The 22,141-nt window shown below is 33.3% G+C and overlaps 1 protein-coding gene across 1 annotated transcript in view; it reads right to left on the bottom strand.

Moving 5' to 3' along the window:
• Nucleotides 1-16,684, bottom strand: part of CDH9 (cadherin 9) — a gene marked incomplete at both ends in the record, with an annotated part of 82,249 nt that extends 65,565 nt beyond the window's left edge. The window contains one exon of the mRNA XM_080804574.1: nucleotides 16,457-16,684. Within this exon, the coding sequence (XP_080660700.1) occupies nucleotides 16,457-16,684 (228 nt within the window). The remainder of the gene's footprint in view (nucleotides 1-16,456) is intronic.
• Between the last annotated feature and the right edge of the window lie 5,457 nt (nucleotides 16,685-22,141).

The raw sequence follows: 22,141 nt of genomic DNA, 5'->3' as shown, positions 1-22,141 counted from the left end.
ATTATAAAGTTAAAGAAACAATAATATAATTATATTTAACATTAAGTTAAACAGTCCCTCTTCAAATATGACAATTGCTCTAATAATGAATTTGTGATCACATGCTACCAAAATTCAGCATTCAGTCCAGGGTCACACATTTCCTAAAACAAGTTTGTCATTTTAGTCTATTAAATCAGAAACTGTTCCTGAGACTAGCAGAAACTGACAAGCTAATTTTAAAAGTTTATGAAAATGCAAAGGACCTCAGAAGCCACAGTGATCTTGAAGAAGAGGAACATGGTTGAGGGACTTATATGACTAGATTAAAAAATAAAACAATAATGCTTTGAAAATTAACACAACCTGGTATTAACATAAGGATAAACGAAAAGTTCAACAAACACATGCACGTGTAAACAGCCACATGAATTACACAAAAAGTTACCATTAGAATTAGATACAGAATAGTCTTTAAAAAAAGAAATGCTAGAGCAAATCTAGGTCTGTATGCACTCTTTGATCTCTACTTTACATCTAGTCCATAAGTGAATTTAAATTGGCTTGTAAGACCTAAACATGGTAGATAAAACAATGAAGCTTCCAGAAAAAAAGCAAAAGATACTATCTTAATGATGGGCAAATGTCTCTTCAATAGGACACCAAAATTAATAAACTCAAAGGAAGATGTTGATATATAGGAACAAATTAAAAATAAGAAGCCTTCTTCATTAAAAGACACTATGATGGTAATGAAGAAGTAAGCTGAAATTAGGAGAAAATAATTTCAATATCTCTCGAAAAATGGCTTGTATATAAAAAAACCTTTATAAAGTGTCAAGGCAAAGTTAATAATAGAAACATTAGTAAATATATGTAATAAATAGAACATTCACAAATTCCTGGAGGAAATGGAACTTGGTACAATCTATTTGAAAACACTTTATGAACATCTACTAAAGATAAATCTATGCCCACTCTGTGGTTCAGCAATCCCACTCTTCAAATATATCCAAAGGAAATGAATCCACATGTAACAATAAAAATGTGTAAGAATCTTTATCACACTTTTTGTATATAATCATGTACAGTTAGAAGCATATTAGTTATTTGTCAATAGAATAAATTAATTGTGTCATATTTAAACCATGGAATACTATATAATTATCAACAATTAATCCTACATATAATGTCATGAATGAATTTGTCCTGCATAAAGCTGAAACATAGAAGTCAGATACACTGTGTAATCCCAGGTATATAAAACTCAACTACTTGCAAACTTATTAATACGGATTGGGGTCAGCAAAGTGGTAACCTCTGGGAGGGCATTGATTAGAAAGGGCTAAATGAGAGGGTTTCTTCTTGGATGCCAAACATTGTTTATATTGTGATATTGGTTATATTAACATAGCTAAATAGAAATGGCAATAGGTGAATAAAAATCTCATTGAGCTGTGCAATTAAGATGTGCATACATTAGTTTGTACATGTACATCTTAACCAAACCAAGTTTGCAACATATACCCATACAAACTTACATCCATTCATTGAAATCCTTATCTGTTATTCCAGAATTATTTATGACAGTCTTTTTTTTTTTTATTTCTAACAGGGTTCTTCATAATGTTCTTTTCTATTTGAAGCAGTATCACATAGCAATTATAAACTATTTCTAGAAAATCATTTTAGGGCATCAAAATATGCTCACACTTTAAACTTAGGTACACAGGGAGAACACTATTTGTACTTTGCAGATACTTACTATATACAAATTTTGGGACAAAAAATAATGCCAGAGGAATTTATCTCATTGTAACCATGGTTATCAGTGAATTTGGGACTTACATTTTCTTCTTCACTTTTCTTCATCATTTATAAATGCTCCACTATCAATGTACATTTATCCTCTCTTTGAACACTTTGAAAGAAGGCGTTTTATTACTTTAGAAAGAAGACTGTTTTATTATTGATCAACTCTAATTATTCACAATTTTCTAGCTGCAGTTTTTTCACTCTCACTCTAAATCTTAACATTTTGTATTATTGCCTTTGACTTAAAACTTAAAGAGAGTAGCAAAGGACACAGTAATAATGGCTGAGTGATCCAAGGCAAAGAGAATAAAATTAGCAGGCAAAATCTGGGGAACAGATATGTAGTGCAAATTTCCTGGCATCTCTAAGGGTTATTTTTAAATGTGCGTTTATGCCTCACCAACTTTCTCTCAATTTCTCTAAAGGTAATAAATGGTCAAAAAATAATCTCTATGAAATTAATTCTAAATATTATTGGTTGTCATAATCAACCACTCTAGTACTATTGTCTTGAACTTAATGGCTCTCTGCATGTCACACAGTTTTAGTACATTAAAAAATATTATTGAAGTATAGTTAACATACAATGTCATATTAGTTTCAGGTGTACAACATGGTGATCTGACAATTCCGTATATTACTCAATATTAACTGTGATAAGTGTTGTCACCGTCTGTCACTATACAACATTATTATATTATCAATTATGCTGTACTTTTTATCTCCATGAGTTATTTATTTTATAACCAGAAAACTATACCTCTTGAACCCCTTCAACCATTTTGCCCCTTCCCTCTACTTCTCCTCTGTGTTTAAGAGCCTATTGTTTGTTCGTTCTGTTGTTTAGATATCATATGTAAGTGAAGTCATATGGTGTTTGCTTTTCTCTTCCTGTTTCACTTGGCATAATACCATTCAGTTCTATCCATGTTATTGCAAATGGCAATATTTCACTCTTTTTATGGATGAATAATATTCCATTGTATATATAGACCTCATCTTCTTTATCCATTCATCCATCAGTGGATAGTTTTAGAATAAATGAATTCATTAAGGTTGCAGAACATGAAATTATTATATAGAAATCTGTTGCATTTCTATACACTAATAACAAAGTAGCAGAGGGAGAAATTAAGAAAATGATCCCATTTACAATTGCACCAAAAATAAAATATCTAAGAATAAATTTAGTCAAGGGGGTGAAAAACCTATACTCTGAAAACTAAGACACCGATGAAAGAAATTCAAGATGACACAACTAAATGAGAAGATACATGATGCTCATGGATTGGAAGAACTAATGTTATTAAAATGTCCATACTACCCAAAGCAATCTACAGATTCAATGCAATCCCTGTTAAAATACCAATAGCACTTTTCACAGAACTAGAATAAGTAATCCTAAAATTATATGGAACCGCCAAAGACCTTAAGTAGCCAAAACAATCCTGAGAAAGAAGGACAAAGCTGGAGGTATCACAATCCCAGATTTCAAGACATGCTAAAATGCTATAGTAATCAGAAGAGTATGGTACTGGCATAAAAACAGACACATGGATCAACAGAACAGGATAGAGAGCCCAGAAATAAATCCATGCTTAACCAGTCAATTATTCTACACCAAAGGAGGCAAGAATATACAATGGAAAAAAGACAGTCTTTTCAATAAATAGTGTTGGAAAAACTGGACAGCTACATGCAAAATAATGAAACAGCATTTTCTGTACCACACGCAAAAATAAATTCAAAATGGATTAAAGACCTAAATGTGGGACCTGAAAACATAAGTCTCCTAATGTAAAACCAGGCAGCAATCACTTAACCATCAGCCTTAGCAACATATTTATAGATATTTTTCTTCAAGCAAGGGAAACAAAAGCAAAAATAAACTATTGGAACTATACAAAAACAAACAAACAAACAAAAAAACCCCCCAATTTTGACTATAACATTTTTTATGTGTTCTTCCCATAAACACTGACCAGACAAAGTACTTCTTGGAGATAAAAGCTAGGCAGTGCCTAAGACACATCTACCCTTCTTATCTCTGTCTTTCTTCTCCAGGCTGGGGATGGTCAAAGATTCTAACTTTCAGTTTGATCTTCCAATTTATCACCAGCAACACAAGTTGTTCTTTGCTAGTATTAGACTAACAGAAGTAGGAAGAAAAAAAAAATGAAAATTTTCTAGTATCCCCAGTCTATGTAATTTGAGGACAAATACTGAAATTTCCTGCCTTAACTTCAGAGCTGCTCTTATAATAAATTTATGGGAAATATTGACATAACTTTGTATTTATGATCTTTCATTATATTCCTTTTAATGATTTCCCTAATACCCATTTTATAATAAAATTTCACCATTCCTCTGTTTACATTAATTTTAAAGTAAAACGTATATTTATTTGTGTGAAAAACATAATATAGGTCATTGTAAATTAGAATTTAAAATTTATTTTAAAAATCAGTATATTTCATGATAAACTTGGGACACATGGAGTATATAGTCTATGTTGTTTTGTTGTATATTAGAAAACTGGTTTCAGGGGCACCTGGGTGGCTCAGGGGGTTAAAGCCTCTGCCTTCGGCTCAGGTCATGATCCCAGTGTCCTGGGATCGAGCCCCACATCGGGCTCTCTGCTCAGCAGGGAACCTGCTTCGCCCCCTCTCTCTCTGCCTGCCTCTCTGCCTACTTGTGATCTCTGTCAAATAAATAAATAAATAAATAAAATCTTAAAAAAAAAAAAAAAGAATGACTTCACTCACTTGAAATGAAGACTTTTTTAAAAGAAAGTTTAACATGCTTTATTGAGGTAAGCATAGAAAAGTCAATAAAGCTTTTTTTTTTCAGATATTTGTAAAAACCTTTAGCACAGCAAGTAACCTAGTATTTTGCAACTTTAAAGATATTTAATATTTCATTTTATTGATTTTTATTAATCTGAAATATACTACAGTGACTACAAAAAGTGATTTTCTAAGCAAGTAAGAACGTAAAAAAATGTGTTTTCACAACATACATCAACATAATTAGTGGAAAGTAGTTATTGATTGAAATAGAGGTGCTTCTGACTTTTCCCTAAAAGTTTATTATCCTTTAACTTATAAGTATACTGGCTGAATTTCAACAGTGGTTGAAGATGAATTAAACAACAAACCCAGGAAAAGTGGTGAATATAAAGAAGGGTTACATCCAAATACATACTTCTGCCTAGTTACTGCCATTATTTCCATATAGTGTTAGGAATACTATATGCTAATGATTTAATATTCTCCTCAAGCAATTTGCTTTCTTCCTTCAACCATCCATCTTAACATATTGACAATACTATTTTAATTAAAAATCTGAAAAAAGTCATTTAAAGCAGGAACTTAAAAATTGATATGTGGTATTCTTAGAGCACTTTATAAGAAGCTCAGGTCCTTCTTCAGTTCCTCCTGTGCTGTGGAAAAGAAAAATTACTCAAGAAAAGAAAATGGAGGGGCGCCTGAGTGGCTCAGTGGATTAAGCTGCCTTCCACTCAGGTCATGTTCTCAGAGTCCTGTGATCGAGCCCAGCATGGGTCTCTCTGCTTAGCAGGGAGCCTGCTTCCACCTCTCTCTTGGCCGGCCTCTCTGTCTACTTGTGATCTCTCTCTCTCTGTCAAATAAATAAATCTTTTAAAAAATAAATAATTTTTTTATTCTGTCAAATAAATAAAATCTTTAAAAAAAGAAAAAGAAAGAAAAGAAAATGGAATGAAATAATTTTTAGCCAATATGTTCTAAACCATATTTGCATTGTTGATTCGATCTTAGAGGACTTCATTTTATACATGCATTAAATCATAAGACATTTATTTATAGGAAACACAAGTTTTAATAAGGAAAAAAATACTTAGGAGTTCTGATTCCAGTCACAGAAAATAGCTTGTCTGGGAACAACACTCTTATTGTGGAAATAATTAACTCCTTACAAACTAGATTATTTGTTGTTGTTGTTGTTGTTGTTGTTGTTGTTTTAAGACTTTATAAAGTCAGTAGATAAAAACCAGGAACACAAACTGGGAGGATTGCTAGCAAATAGGGGTTAAAGTGATTTACATATTAATCCCCTTTTCCTTGCAAGTATCCCGCTTTTCATGTGTCATGCAGAAGACAGAATTCGATCAGAAAGCAGCAGTCTTTACAAATTAAGGAGTCAGAGGTCAGGATTCAGGGATGCCATAATGGCTAAAAATTGGGAAGATATCCAGGAGTAGAGAAAGCCACAAAGGAGAAAGCTTGAATACATGCTACATGTAACATGTAGGTGACTTCTAAACTGGCCTTCTATAGACTAAGACTCCAAGGAATCCAGAGAAGAGGAAGAGTCTAAAAGTTAAAAATTAAGCAGAGATTTTAGCTGTACCAAATACTAGGAATGAAAAGTTTAAGATTAATGCTCCTTGTAGGTAAATGTGTTTGGTAAACACTTTGAGATATCCAATAAAACAGCAGAAAAGTGATAACTTAGGAGTTTGGGTGATGTACTAGGATATAGGGTTACACCACAGGCAAAGGGAATAAACAAAATAGACTGCCATGATAATTCTAAAAGCCTACATAGAATCAAAGTAGAATCCCACAATTTCACTTCCTGCTCAGACAAAACTCAACAATCTTCAGAGGAAGAAAACAAAATCCAGAATCTCCACAATGTGTTACCCATAATACCCAGTATGTAATCTAAATTTTATGTAGATTTGAAGAGCAGAAAAATATGACAAGAGAATAATCAATAGAAATAGGTAAAAGTAACTCAGATGTTAAATTTAACAAAGACTTTAAAAATAACTATCATAAGTATACTAAAGAATTTATAGGGCACACTAAAATAATGATTAAGTAAGGGATTTCATAAATTATATTAAAAATCAAACAGAAAAGGAAACCTAGAACTGGAAACTATATCTTCTGTAATAAAAACCTGTAGCAGTAGATTAGACACAGAAACAAAAGAAACAATAAATTTGATGACACTAAAAATTAATTAACCAAATTAAAGCACAGATATAGAAATATATTGAAAAAAATATAAGAGAGTCTCAATGATGTAAGAGAAAATGTGGAACATCCTAATATACTTGTATTTGGAGTTCTCCCTCTGCAAAAAAATTAAAAAAATATATATAGCAGACCATAAAAATGAGCATACAATTTAAAGGTTTGATGAAAAAAGGCCCACTGATCTAAAAAAGCCAGTGAATCCCAAGGAGGTTAAGCAAAACACATCTAGGGGTAACTGGGTGGCTCAGTTGGTTAAGCATCTGACTCTTGGTGTCAGCTCAGGTCATAATCTCAGGGTTGTGAGATTGAGCCCTGCATCTGGTTTGCATCAGCAGGGAGATTAGTTCTGTCCCTCTGCCCCTACCCCCAACTTGTGTTAACTAAATAAATAAGTAAATAAGTAAATAAAATCTTGAAAAGACAGAACAAAAACACAGCCAGGTATCAAAGCACAACCCATGTTGAAACTGACTGTCAGAGAGCAAAAGACATAGACAGAACCTTAAGAGCAACCAGAGACAAATACACATGACATATAGGACAACAATGATAAGAATAATGACTGACTTCCTACTAAAAGTAATATAATCCACAATGCAATATAGCAAAAATTTTAAGTGCTAAGAGAAAAAACAAACAAATAAGCAATTATCAGGTCAATCTATAGTCCTATAGCCACTTAAAATATTTTTCAAAATTAGAAATGAAATAATTATATTTTCAGATTAAAAAAAAAAGCTGAGAAAATTTATTTCCATCAGATCCAAACTACAAATTATGCTAAAGGAAGTCTTCAGGTTGAAATGAAATGACAGCATGCAGAAATCCAGATCAATATGAAAGAGTAAAAAGCACTGACTAGAAATGGTAAGTACATAAGTAAAATATAATATAATACAAAATTATATTTTCTTTTTAGGTTTTTAGTAAATAATGAAATGCTTAAATAATGAAATATTAGCAACATATAGTACAATTTATAACATATACAGATGGAAAATATATGAGAAATATGGAGTAAAGGCTGACAGAGAGAATAAAATTATATTGTTCAAAGATTATTGCATTGCATACTAAAATATATATTTATTAGATTTATTTATAATAGGTAAAAGATGAATTGTAAAGAACAAATTCAGATATTTTAAAAAAAACTCAATTGACGAAAACATGGTAGGAAAGCAAAAACAAACAAATCACCTCTGAGATGTTTACAAGAGCTGTGTTTTAAATAGAATTGTACAAAAAGGCCGAAAGCAAAAGGATGTAAATTACAAACTGTACAAACATAATCACAAATGATGATTGGTGTGGCTAAGTTTGTATCAGGCAAAGTAAACTTCAAGCAAGTAGTATTATGAAAGATAAAAAGTGATATTTCATAACAACAAAGCATCAATTAATCAGAAACATAAAAGATGGTTGGCCAAGCATCTAATAATGGCATAAAAAAATAAAGAAAACTTGGCAGAGGTAAAGAGAGGAATTCTCACAGTAAGTATTGGAATAAGGTGACACAAAACTTATAACCATAGAGAACTGAATAACACCATCAAGTTTACATAAGATTGCAAAATACTGTACCCAGTAAGTGTGCAATACACATTCTTTTTTAAGTATGTAAGACAAATTTAGCAAAACAGTTTTTTAAGTGCATTTTTTTCTAAAACCATTAACACATAATAGCAATAGATCTTATTGTATTTATAGAGGAAGATCAATAGAACATAAACTGTGGAAGAATCTTTTAATTTTTCAAGAAAAGCTATTGTTATAGAAACCATTGAAGAAGCTAAAACTTCCACAAAAATGCCACCTACAAATATATCCCTTTCCATTTTTAGGGGGAAAAAAAAAACCAAAGGCCTCTTTCCCCTTAGATTTACCAAGTCACTTATTCTTTGATCTTGAACTCATTTTTGTTTCTCTGTTCATGTAAAGGTCTGAGTATGATGATTTTTTGTAATCATATCCCTAAAAAAAGATGGCTCTGAGGGAATTCCACTAAGTGTATATTCAATGACATATCTAGAATGACCTCAATTACAGTATGAAATCAGTGTAAAGAAGCCTGATCATGGGAAACCTAACCCGCCTCAGTTGGTTAAGTCTGCCTTTGGCTCAGGTCAAGATCCCAGGGTCCTGGAATAGAACCCCGCATTGGGCTCCTTATTCAGAAGGGAGCCTGCTTCTCCCTCTCCCTCTGCCTGCTGCTCTCCACCTGCTCGTGCTCTTTCTCTCTCTCTGTGTCAAATAAATAAATAACATCTTAAAAAAAAGAAGCCTTAACATCTTTTAGAATTTTGTCCTAAGTCCTTTTCCATGAATAATACCACCATAGCTATAAGACTATTAATATGAGTTATTAGAATTTACTGTGGACAAATTACAAAATGTTTGCACAAGCAAAGTTTGGTTATTTTATGAAAATCTGGTAAAAAACAAGTCTGTGTTCATGGGAATAGGGAAATATGATAGTCTTAAATTAACAAATAAACCAACATGGATCCATTTTTAATTTGGAGAGTGATCCTAATGCTAAATTAGGCTAAGTAGAACTTCGATATTAGGAATTCAGTCTATTGATTAAGGAAAAAAGGATCATCCTTCATCTAAACTGAGATTTCTTTCAGTCTTTCTCCAGCAGGCCAGTGATAACAGCATTTTGTTTTTTATAGACAGAGACTACTATATCTACAATAACTTACTTATATCTATTTCTAAGATGCAGACAGGTTCATTTTATTTACTCTTATTTTTAGGACTCCGCCTTGCCCACATTGTAGGTGTTCAGTTTTTAAAACTAACTGAATAATAACACATAGGTCTAAAATCCACATTAATATAGTCATAACTTTTATATCCAGCTTACTAATAATATCCTGTGTTGGCACATTTTGGAAGATAAGTGTTATCAATTTTCTGAAATATAGTTGACTAGTGCATACCCAGAGCTTTAAAATGATATCTTTGACTCTTGAAATTCCACTTCCAGTTGACAATCTAGTAAGCATAATTTAAAATACACTAAAAATTATCAGTTACCAAATTATCATCACAAAAGGGTGTGTGTGTGTGTGTGTGTTAAACTACTCTATATAGAAATTTCAGAAAAGATATAAAATTAATTTAATCAGAAACTATATCTATGATGCCATATGGATAATACTGAAATTTTAACAATGTGCAGAAATACAGAATTAACTGAGAAAGACAAAGTAAAATATACAGAAGTAATGTAAAATCTGCAGTATTAATATATGTAACAAGAAAATAAACATAAAAATGTAAACATTTTAACTTTATCTTCATAGTGTGATTATAGTTAATCTTTGATATGTTTTACATTATTTTTTTTATTTTATGGACCTAGTTTGTTGTAAGGAGCAAAAAACACTTGTATAATAATAATAATAATAGATGATGTTTGTGCTTAAATATTTTTTCACAATCCTCCCTCTAGACCATCCTGGAGATGCTAATACTTCTTTTTAAGTTTCTTTCTTTTACTAATTTTTTTATTTTTGGAAACACTGATGGATATACAAGGGTGTATGTGATCTTCTACAAGTCTGGAAGTAGAGGAAGAGAATGTTGAAATATTAGAAATAGTTCAAAAGCATTGAAATTGGTGGAAGATATCAGGAAAAAAATCACACATATATTTGGTAATCTTACTAATAAATATTTTCTGCCATACTCTAATATTTTTTGAATGGTTTAACAGTTGCTATAGTCCAGAAAAAAAAATTTACCTAAATTTTAAATGTAAACTTTTCTAGAAGTAGTTACAGTTCCATAATCAAAGTCAGAATTTATTTAATCTTATCTTTTAATTCTTAATGCCTGTTTAAAGTTATCTGTATTAAGGACATAGAGATTTTTTTGAAGTAAAAGGGATTCTCAAGTTTGTGCTGTTTCAGGGCATAGAGCAAAATGGGAGGATCTTGGGTTGCAATAAGGAGCCTCAAGTATAATGGAAATACAGGAAAGAAATTGACCTTGGTGCAACATGTATCAGGAAAGTGGGATTTTTTTTTTTAACTTTCTCTGATCTTTTAGTGTTTTGTTGTGTCAATACCTCAGGACCCAGAGTAATAAATGGCCAATAGAGATATATTGAGAGCAACTGAATATTAATTTTGAGTAAATAAATACGTTAAGTCAAACATTTTGGGTAAGAAAAAATGAAATCCAACACAGATTCAGAGTCCAAAATTCACAGCTTCTAGATGGTAAAATATTAGACCAGAATAATTAAAATTATGCCTTGAATAAGTTGAGAGGTAGTATAATTTTGATGGGAAATTCTAGCTGGGGAGAATGACAGTGGGCATTTTGTATGAGGACTCACGAGGTAGGACTGAAAGCAAGGAGAAGAGATGAAATTATGAAAAAGGAGTTAGATACTCTCTGAAAAAGGTCTGTGACCCTGATAAAATAGAAGTCAAGCATATGGAAAAGAAAAGATTTCCCTTTGCCCAGAGCTAAACCCATAGTTGTAGGGATGATATCCAGTATTTGGGATTCTACTTAAGTGAACTTGGGTTATTTTTCTATAGATAGGTTGACCTGGAGATTGGCATCATGCAAGAGACACTACATCAAAAACTAATGATGTACTGTATGGTGACTCACATAACATGAAAGAAAGAAAGAAAGAAACAGTGTGTCGTATGTTTTTAAGAATTACAAAATAATGAAGTCAACTAAAAAGTCCAGTTAGTGCGCTAACGCAGTGGTTCAGTGAAGTGGTGATAGAGTGCTAGCCCCGAGGAAACTGGCAGTCAGAATTAAATGATAGCACTCTATTCGAAAAGCAAAGTTTTAGAGAGCTCAGTGTGAAATAAGCCTTTGTAGACTGTCCAGAAAACCTAGACTTAATGCTTAATATTTTTCTCATGTGTTTTTAGCTTTAAACAACTAACCTATAAAGAGCATTTTTGGGATACAATGTGCCCATAAATCTGAAACAGCTACTACAGCCCAACTAAAGCTTTGCAATTTATTTAGATTCTGAAAAACACTGTAATATACTATAAAAATTTATCAAACATTCTTCAGGAACTTTGAGACTTTATTTCTGTTTCTGTACACATCAACCTGCCATTTTCTGAAAGCCTGAGAGAACACTGCCTGTCCAAATACATTTTTTTATGTATACTTTGGAGAAATATCAATATTTAGTGCATATGTCAATAACTGTAAGTACAAAAGAGAGTTTCATCACTCAGTCTGTTAGAAATCAGACCCCTGTCTGTTTTCCTGTTGGTACCTGTGTTTCCCTGTGTTTTAGTTAACACTTAAATCAGTTGCACCCAGTTGTAACCAAGAGCTTGATAAATGTTAAAAGTCCTCTTCTATTCTGGGAATCTGTAATTACACTCTTGATGTTTTCAGCTCTGGAACAGTAAAAGTTTTTGAATTAACACTATTAAAAATTTAGAGCTAACTCTATAAAAAATATATCGTATTTAAATGGTGCCTAGTTATAGGCAGTTCCATGGCATGATGTTGATTGCTCTGAGCAAAGCTAATGCCTTGAATTGAAATGTAATGGTCAATTAAGCTGATCTTTCAAATTATTTTATGAACACTAATGTTTTCCTTCAAAAGGGAATAAACATTATAACTTTAAGTTTGGTATCTTTCTGTGTAATAAATGTGCTTTAATAACTAGATATCAAATATCAATTCTCCATAATAGGCATATGATCAGTTAATTATTAATCCATGACAACTCAGGATTGTTCTGAGGACAAATTCTCAGGATCTAGATCTAATGTGTAAGAAGTCAAATGTATATGAAGTTTCTCTAACAGAATGGTAGGAGCCTTTGCTATGCTTCTTATTAAATTTATTTGAATTCTTCTCTTGAGCGGTATTACTCTTTTGGCTAAGTAATTCAGCCACATGTGTCTATTCAAATCACAGGGAAACTACATAGCAATTGTCATAACTTTGTAATCCTCAAGTAAGAACCAAAGAGTTCCCTCATTACAAAAAAGAGAATTAATAAGTCTCTGATAGCTTCCATCAACAATGAGCAACCAAACTTCAGATTGCATTATTGTGGAAACAAAAATTACTCATAATTAATTTTTTAAATTTTAAATCCAGTATAGTTAAAATACAAAAATTTCTCTTAATTTCAACATTCCTCAATTTTCTGTCCTGTATTGCAAAAATCTCTAATGACATACAGAAATATTCCCTAGTTTTTCTTATAAAAATATCATCATTACTCATTTTGTTGCTTCTCCAGTCCATCCTGACGCTGAAAGCAAACTGAGCATTTCACACTTGTGATATATCAACAGTAAGTTAGTACAAAAACTTTCAACAGGACTCACTTTCCATGCTGTATGTGAAAATAACTCTGCATGGAATTCTGGGCCTTTTACAGTAGTGATCTAACTTCATCGTATTAGGCTAGTCTATGTGTGTGTGTGTGTTTGTGTGTTTGCATGTGTGTTTCACATGCACACCATGCCATATGCAATCCCACCTCCTTGGATTTATCCACATGCAAATTTTATTAAATTTTTACTACCTCTTCTTGCCCTCAAATGCAGTTGCATCCATAATCCTAGAAAACATCAGAATTTTGGAGTTAAAGAAATCGTAGTGACAATTTAACCTAATAAGAATTTGAGGTTTGGAAAGTTTAATTAGCTTCTAAGTTCTGCACAGTTACTGAATGGCATAATCAGGACTGACCCTTGTAAATTTCATGTTTCAGTGCATGCACAAGTATATTTTATTAAATTTTGCTGCTACTACTTTATTATTTGTTTTAAAACTCCTTCCTTGGAGCGCCTGGGTGGCTCAGTGGGTTAAAGCCTCTGCCTTCAGCTCGGGTCATGATCCCAGGGTCCTGGGATGGAGCCACGCATCATCAGGCTCTCTGCTCAGCAGGGAGCCTGCTTCCTCCTCTCTCTCTAACTGCCTCTCTACCTACTTGTGATCTCTGTCCGTCAAATAAATAAATAAAGTCTTTAAAAAAATAAAATAAAACTCCTTCCTTTAAATTCAGAATCAAACCCTAAATTTTACATCCAAGGATATATCCTTCCACCTTTATACGATTTTATATCACCTATAAATTAAAAGAGGTCTTAACATTGTCTGCAATACCAACCTTCTATAAAACTAAAGAAAAAATATGAAAATCTCTTTACATTAGAAGCTACACATTCTCTTTGAATCATGGTGCGTGGTAAATATGGTAGGTATTTACATCACATGAAGGTGGCCAATGCTGTGGGTCCTTGAAGACGAGGGAAACAGAACAAAGTGGTCAAAAAGAAAACAATTTGTTTGGCGTTCAAAAAGTTAAATTCTCCAGAGAACTCATATGTTTGACCAAGCTGAGATGCAAAGGCCTAGTTAGTCTCTGCATATGCAAATGAATAATGAGGTCAGAAACTAGAAGAACAGGTTAGGAGAGTTCATAGACCCTTAAGAACTTAATGAATACTAGGAAGTCCTTGGAAGCCTACTTTTATCTGAACTAACCGTATGGTGCATGGCAAATCTAAGACAAGGCCCTGACACAAAACAGAGAAATCCTTTTTTTTTTTCAAAAAGAAGTGCATGCGTTTTATTTTGTTGAAGTTTCTCTTTCATATACATGTTTCTTCCCAAGTATAATTTGAAAATAAGTTGACACAGTTTGGGTTTGACTATCTTTATTTGACAAAAATTCTGATTATTATAATGGTGTTGCACTTTTGGTTCATAATCTGGTTGTCAAGGATAAATAGGCACAGAAATCTGACACCTTAACTTGTCCATGGATTAAAAAAAAGGTTATTTTCCAAAGACAAGTGATAAAATATTTCATGAAGACTAATTAAATAAAACTATGCACACATTTAGTAACTATTTTTGACAGATTATTGAGCTAATTAAAAATAAGCAGGATGGTACAAAAAGATCCAAAACCTAGTGTATATTTTAAAATGTCAGTGCAATAATGGTGTCTGTTAATCAATGCACACTCAATTTTTAGAAAGAAGCATTTTTGTTTACAGCTAAAAGTAAATGCCTGCAGTAGAGCCTTGATCGCCTTGTGACTGAGTATCTCTCTTTATCTGTGGCTGTTCTTCTGCATCTGTGAATCTCCCAAGGATAAAACCCTCTATGTGAGACCTCATGAACTGGATGTGTCCTTTATACACTGCCTTAGAAAAAGAATCACAAGGCAATTTCAAGTCCTTAGACACAAACATTTGTCAGTTGAACTTGAAATATCCTGATGTTAGTTATTAACTATAGTGTGAAAAGTGATGTTAAATGAGGGATGCAGGGGGATGCCCTATGACTAACCTGAGGAGAAAAAAGAGGGAAAAAGGAATCAGCAAGTGAACTCTATGGGGCAAAATGAGTATGACCTATGGAACCAGGGGAGAGAGATATCAAAAGAAGAGGAAATAATAGGCTTCCAATAAAAGAAGCTATGTTTGAAAAAATACTGTCACACATACAAAATGAAAAATTAAATCAAGATTTTGGCAGTTTCACAGAATAAATGTATTTCTGGCTTAAAAGCAATAGCCATGACTTTGTGATTTCAGGTACTTTTTATATTTTTATTTTTGGCCTGTTCTATCTTATCTGCCTTGTGTTGACAGTAAGTCAAAAAATACTCAGACCATCACAGTCACTTCTAGCATCATGTACAAAGAATCAAGAAAACAATATATATGATTTATGGGCATTGTTAGCATTCATCACTGTTTATTTTGTTTTATTCTTAGAATTTGAAAGTATCTCAGCATTAGGCACGTATGTGGGACAATGAAGTGAACAAGGAATTGTCCTGTATACAGAAAGGTATGAATGAAACTGGTAAGGTGAAGATGGATCATAGAAAATTCTGGACATTGGCAAGATCATGTCCTCTATTTTGAGACAGAGAAGAAGCAGGAAGACAAAGATTGTGAATCTGTTTTCCCAAAGTTGAATATAAGAAGGGAGAGTTACATATTCTCTATTGCCATTTGTTCCAGACTGCTAATGAGCGCCTGTTGCTGCTGCTAGAACGGCTCATCCCAAAGGTACTGCCTTCTTTCTAGTTCTGTTTTCCTTCTCCTTCTCCTTGAGTCCTTTGGTCTGGCTTACAGGCCGGAAGTAGTTCAGTTCGACTGAGACTAAGAAACAGACCATGTAGATAGAAGTATTTGTACTTACTCTCATACACTGCTTACTATTCAACTTAAGAAAAATTGTTCATTAGTAGAGACCAATATCGTTTTTGACATATTTTTGTGTTTTATTGCCTCACATAGCACACTAAATTATTATTTTACATGATGTTAAATTTCGAAGAAAGTTTTTAAAATCTTCTAAATGCACGCACATAAAATTGAGTCATATGTAGCCGATTAATAATGAATCAAGTCCACACATGATGTTTTATGTTGAGGCTCACTATGGATACTGACCTGCGCTTAGCTACCTGAATAAGTCACATTCCCCATTCTACCCTACTACGAACATTTGCAATATTATGCCTTCTGCACAACGTAATTAGTCAGATATTTTGAAATAATCATTATTTTAAACAATCGGCACAAGAAGTTGCTATAAAACTGACTACATTGCTACCACTTTTTAATTGCTTTTCTTACCTTGCCGACATATTGTGTATCTGTACCTGTGTACTCTTCCAACAAGAAGAACTGATTCCACATCCAGCCACGCTTGGTGCGATGTAGTATTTTACCATCATCTTTCGTCAGATCCACTACTCTTTTGCTTGGTAAATCACTGTTAGCTTTTTCTTGTAGTGGGATAGCATCAGCTATATGCAACATATAGGTCCAGATGAATAGTGATAGGCAGTAGTAAGTCCTCATTATAGGCAGCTTCAGCAGGATATCAAATTCAGTATATTGTCTGATGCCCCTGAGGACTAGAGGGAGAAAAGTGGTTTATCATGTTGTATTTCATTTTCACATAACCTGTAAACTATAAAACTTTTCTAAATGTTACTAAAATTTTATAAATAATATATTAGATATACATTATTTGTCCATGTTACATCAATGAACTATCATTAAAACCTCAGGTATCACCTGGCTATGTAAGGAGACATATGTAGCACAAGTAAACAGGAAATTAACAGCTGACTTTAACATCACATATATTGCAGCATATAAATGAGAAGATATTTGTAATTTAAAATACTAAATAATTGAAAAAAATTAAGCCCTACACTATACCAAAGATTATACTGAGTTTTCCTAAAGTCTTTAAGACCAATAAAACTAGTGTATTTATTAATATATATATATGTGCTTATATATTTTAAATAACACTGTTTTCTGCACACAATTTGTCAATTCTATAATGTGTTTCTTCTCCTCCTCCCCTTCTTCCTCCTCCTCATCTTCTTCCTCTTTCTTGTTCTTCTGTAACATGATAAGATGTTCCCTCAAGGCAAATTAAATTATGCCGAATGTACTTAGGATTGTGTCTTGCAATACCTAGCACCATACTATGTCGATCCTTTATAACTGATAGCTATATTTTTTCTTACAATCAGTTGAGTAAGTTACTCAAATTTAATTGGATTCTGAAGAAAGCATGCTCTAAATGGAAACATATTACCTGATAATTAAAAATAACAACACATATTAATTCCTAAAATAATAGGAAAAATGAGCACACAAAATTGGTATGGTAATATTAGATATGAGGTCTCAGCTATGGGATAATTTGATCTGGAATTTTGCAACCAACAATGTCACTCAGTCAAGATGGTAAGTTGATTCTTCCTTGAAGTAAAAAACAAACAAACAAACAGACAAAAAACAGTTCATTTGGTATTTCAGAATTAATTTTATTTATTAGAAAGTTGGTTTTATTTGTGAAACATTTCATTCAGAAGATGTGAAATTATAGTAATGGTGCTGCTGGTAATGCCTTTGATAAGCAATTGAAACCCATCAAACTAGTATAGGCAAAAGAAGAATTCCTTGGATGATCAAATCAAATTAAGTGTGGAAAGGGAGGGATGAAAGGAGCAAAGAAGCAACTGGGCCTTTGTGCTCATGAAAACAAGAATTAAGGGTTTAGGTACTTTAGTACTATTCTCTCTAGCTCATTCCTCTCTCCTCTCTTGCTTTCAACTAAGCCTCCCCAACCTGATGCAGTAGAGGAATACATAAAGTTCAGATTTAACATCTTCCAATCCAGAAAACAATGAATAGTATTATCTAAGTAGAGTCTGAAAAATTCTGGGAATGGACTCTAATTTACCTGGCTTGGGCCAGATGCCTAACACCGGATCATACATCTCTGGAGTCAGTTGTTGTTATCGAGGCATAAAGGTCAAACACATGCCTCTAGCCTGGTTTCATCCTTTATTGTCTGTGAGATTTGGGGATATTTACTCAGTCTCAACTACTTCTTCCCATAAAAGAGAATAATTGATATCTGGCTCACAAGGTATTATTATTAAATTTATTTTGAAATTTAGTCAATACAAAGTAATAGTTATTTGTATCACAAGGACTTTATTTTATTTATACAACAGCATATACCTACAAGGAAACCAAAGTGTGAAGAATGTAAGTAATTTAACAAATGCACAGATAATAAGTACTGGAACAAATTTTTAGACACACAGCCTTAAATAGTATGTTTTACAAAAGATAATCTATGTAAACTAGTATAGTGCTAGCATACAAATTTTGAACATGTTAATGTCATCATCATCATCATCAACAACCATGGTTGCTTCTACTATAAACATATGTGTGTGTGTGTGTGCATGTGTGTGTTTATATATGTAAACATATATCAGATAGGGAATGGTGATTGGCAGACGATAGTATGGATGTTTGCCATGGTCCAGAGCTATGGGCTCTGTCCAGCACATATGTACTCTAATTCCCATATCTGTTGTTGTTGTTGTTTTAATCTTACTTAACAAAATACATGTGTATGGTCACAAATCCACATAATTTGACATAAGAGAAATCAAAATCACATCACTTTTTGACTCTGAAATCTCAGGTGATGGTACTTATCTTTTAGCAAGACTTTATGTGGCTATTCATAATCCTATAAACTGCAGGAAATTGGTAAATTTAACCACAACAGATGTAAAGCTCTGAAATAAATATCAGAAAACTATAATCAGAAAGTGTTTGGAAAAAGTGCAATAGCAAAGTACCCTCTAGTGGCCACTAGCTCAGAACATGCCCTGCATTTTGTTGAACAGTGTTGGTGCTGTGGGAAACGAGCAGCCAGAGAATCGCAAGAACATCTGGTGTCTCACTTTGATAAAATACAACAAATTCCTTAACTGACCACACTGGTCACTAGTTTTTTCCCCACTGGGAGGTCTCTTTTGACCATCATCCTTACTGATCGCTCTTGCAAAAGAAATTGGAGAGCATTTTTTTCATTTCCTGTGGTCTGTTCTAACTCTGATGCCCATTTTGGGTGGAATAGAAGCCTTTAAGCAGAAAACCCCAGTTGTATTAGATGGAGCCAGGGACTTAGGCAGAAGCCAGGATCCTGTAGGTCTTTGTAAGCTGGAGTAAAAAATTTGCATTCATTTTCAGTGCAATGGAAATCAGTTGGAAAATTGTAACACAGAATGTTTAGAAAAGATCAACTTGACTGCAGAGTGGACAACAGTTGGAGAGTAGGCAAGAAATCTGGTTAAGGAGGGAGATCAGTTAGAGTCTATCTGTCTAGTCAAGAAAGTGATGGCAATGACATATAGAGAAGTGGTTTGTGGTGGACACTGTTACTGTTGTCAGGTTCTCTTTCATTCTTTAATATGCACACACACGTGCACACACCCATGCACACACACTGCACGCACTACAATTTCTGCATGCTTTTGCCTCTAATGACCTGCACCTGCAACTCTCTTTGGAGGACTTCCCTTGGCTACTGGAACCACTTTGCTCACATGCACCCCGGGGGACGCCTGAAGTGCCTACAAGTTTACAGTCACCTCCCATGAAATCCTCGAGCCATTGTCTAACAGGTGCAGAAGTATGGAAATTCACACTTTATTTACATCCCATAGTTCCCCTACAGAATTATTCTGAGGCTGGAACTTCAAAATTATATCCTGTTTGGATTCTTCTTTCTGTACTGCTTTCCCACGCTCCCTCTCATTTCCTGACCTGGAAGCAATTTATTAACCAATCACTTGCATCCACGTCCTCGCCTCAGGATCCACTTCTTACTTAGGTCTCAAGACCCATGATGTGAATATAACCCACATATTGACATATCAAGAAGAGTAGATACTACCTTCTCATATAGTAATGACGAAGGTGCCAAAAAAGACAACTAAATAATACCTTTAAGATTATTAGTTTGTGAATGGAGTAGATTATCATGCCATTTTGGGGAGTGTTGCGTATAGCAGGGAAAAGATGATCTAAAACAAAGAACTAAGTTTGTTTGTTTTTTTCCTTATTTGTGGTCACTTTTATTCTGCTACTATTAATAGCATTTCTGCATATAAATCATAGGAAGCAAAATGATTCACTGTGCTATTAATCTAATTTAATGCAATTTGTATATTTATGGCAACTATTTAAAATGGGTTCTTCTATAATCCCTCATATTATGATAAGGAAACTGAGGCACAGAGAAGTGAAATGACTTTCCCAAGTTTATGTAAGTAGAGACAGAAGCATTGAGAATTAAATCCAGGTATGCCCTTGCATTGAGCTCCACAGCTGGCAACGAGCATTTATTCTAACTTGCATTCTGTGTTCTAGACACTATTCTGAGTCTTTTTTTTCAAGCACTGTGTATTTAAGTCCCATCACAGAAATGCTATGAGGAAGTTATGAAGACATTAGACAGAGTAAACTGAGGCTTTGCTTGTTGAAGTAATACCAGAAGGAATATACTTGTGATATATACTTGCACTTGTTAATACCACAAGGTGGTAGGCACCTGTGGGGAAGATGGAAGGCATCCAGGATTTGGATTCTGTTGGACTGATGTCAATGATCCTGATATTAATTGTACTGCTCCTAAGTACTGTTGCTCCATATATGCCCACCAGGGCCTCCTTCACATGCTTTAAGCGCTTGCCCAATTCAGGGTCTTTATTCACAATCTGACCTGGAACGACCTTACCTGGTTCATCTAGAGCCATCCCCACATCATTATTTTCAGTCTCTCTGTCATATTCTGTTTTCTTGAAGAGTCTTCTATAACAACTTTTTCAAAAATAGCTTATCCTATTTTGGTTTCTTTTGATTTCTTTCATCCTATCCATTTATTTACTATGTATTGTTTACCATGATTTTAATGATGTCTTTCATTTAGTGGATTATATGTTTATTGACTGTTTCCTCTAGTTACAGTGTAACTTGTATGGTGGTGGGATATTTTGTAAATCACTGTGTTCTGCATAAAATAGTTATTGGTATATAGTATGTACTTAATATGTATTCATAAAATTAATTGACTCATGCTTAAATAGATAATCCTCAGCTTAAGTCTGAGATCACAAATGAGATTGACTTGAAAGTCCATTGCACAAACAAGCTAACAGAGATACGGAAAGAGTTGAACTGGGAGGAAATGTGCCTGTGAAAGAACTCTAGTGGGTTTTTCCCTAACAAATGAACTACAACCTATATTTCCAGTGGAACAGGAGTAATATGTGTAAAAATGTGCGTTATGTGAGATTAAGTATGAGCTTCAGTATAGGGCTGGCATAAATTATAGACTGTTTGAACTTGAATCCCTTTCAGTAAATATAGTCTTTATTTTCCGCATAATTCTTTCACATTTAGGAAATATTAGTCTACCCCTCCTGTGGCCAATTTAATGCCCGTACATTCCTCTGCTCTTAGACAAAAGTACACACTATAAAATGGTTTTATTGCATTTTGTTTTAAAGTTAGCAAGCTCTTATCCCATGGGATTTATTAAAAGTTCTTCCCATCCTTTATTCATTCAATAGCAACAAGCTGATTACTAAATTTTCTATGCTTAATTATCTCTATCAACCTTAAATGTTCTGCATTTTAATCATATTTTTGTTGATAAATAAATACCATCAGATGCACTATGAAGTACAATATTTTAAATTTGCTTTAACTTTGATTTTGTAATCAGGGAATTCACTTGAATCTTGTTAACTTTAAAAACTGAAAATTGTTTTATTATTATTCCCTTGTCCCCATAATTATATTTCAATTGCATTTGAGAAAAATGGCTCTTGGCTATTTGTGAATCAAAAAAATGTGCATTGTTGTAATTAAGTAGGATGTTCAGCATGTAAAATACACATCTAAATTTAAATTATATCATTATTT

This window comes from Martes martes, assembly GCF_963455335.1.
Source record: "Martes martes genome assembly, chromosome: 5".
NCBI lineage: Eukaryota > Metazoa > Chordata > Mammalia > Carnivora > Mustelidae > Martes > Martes martes.
This window is presented reverse-complemented; position numbering and strand designations above follow the sequence as displayed.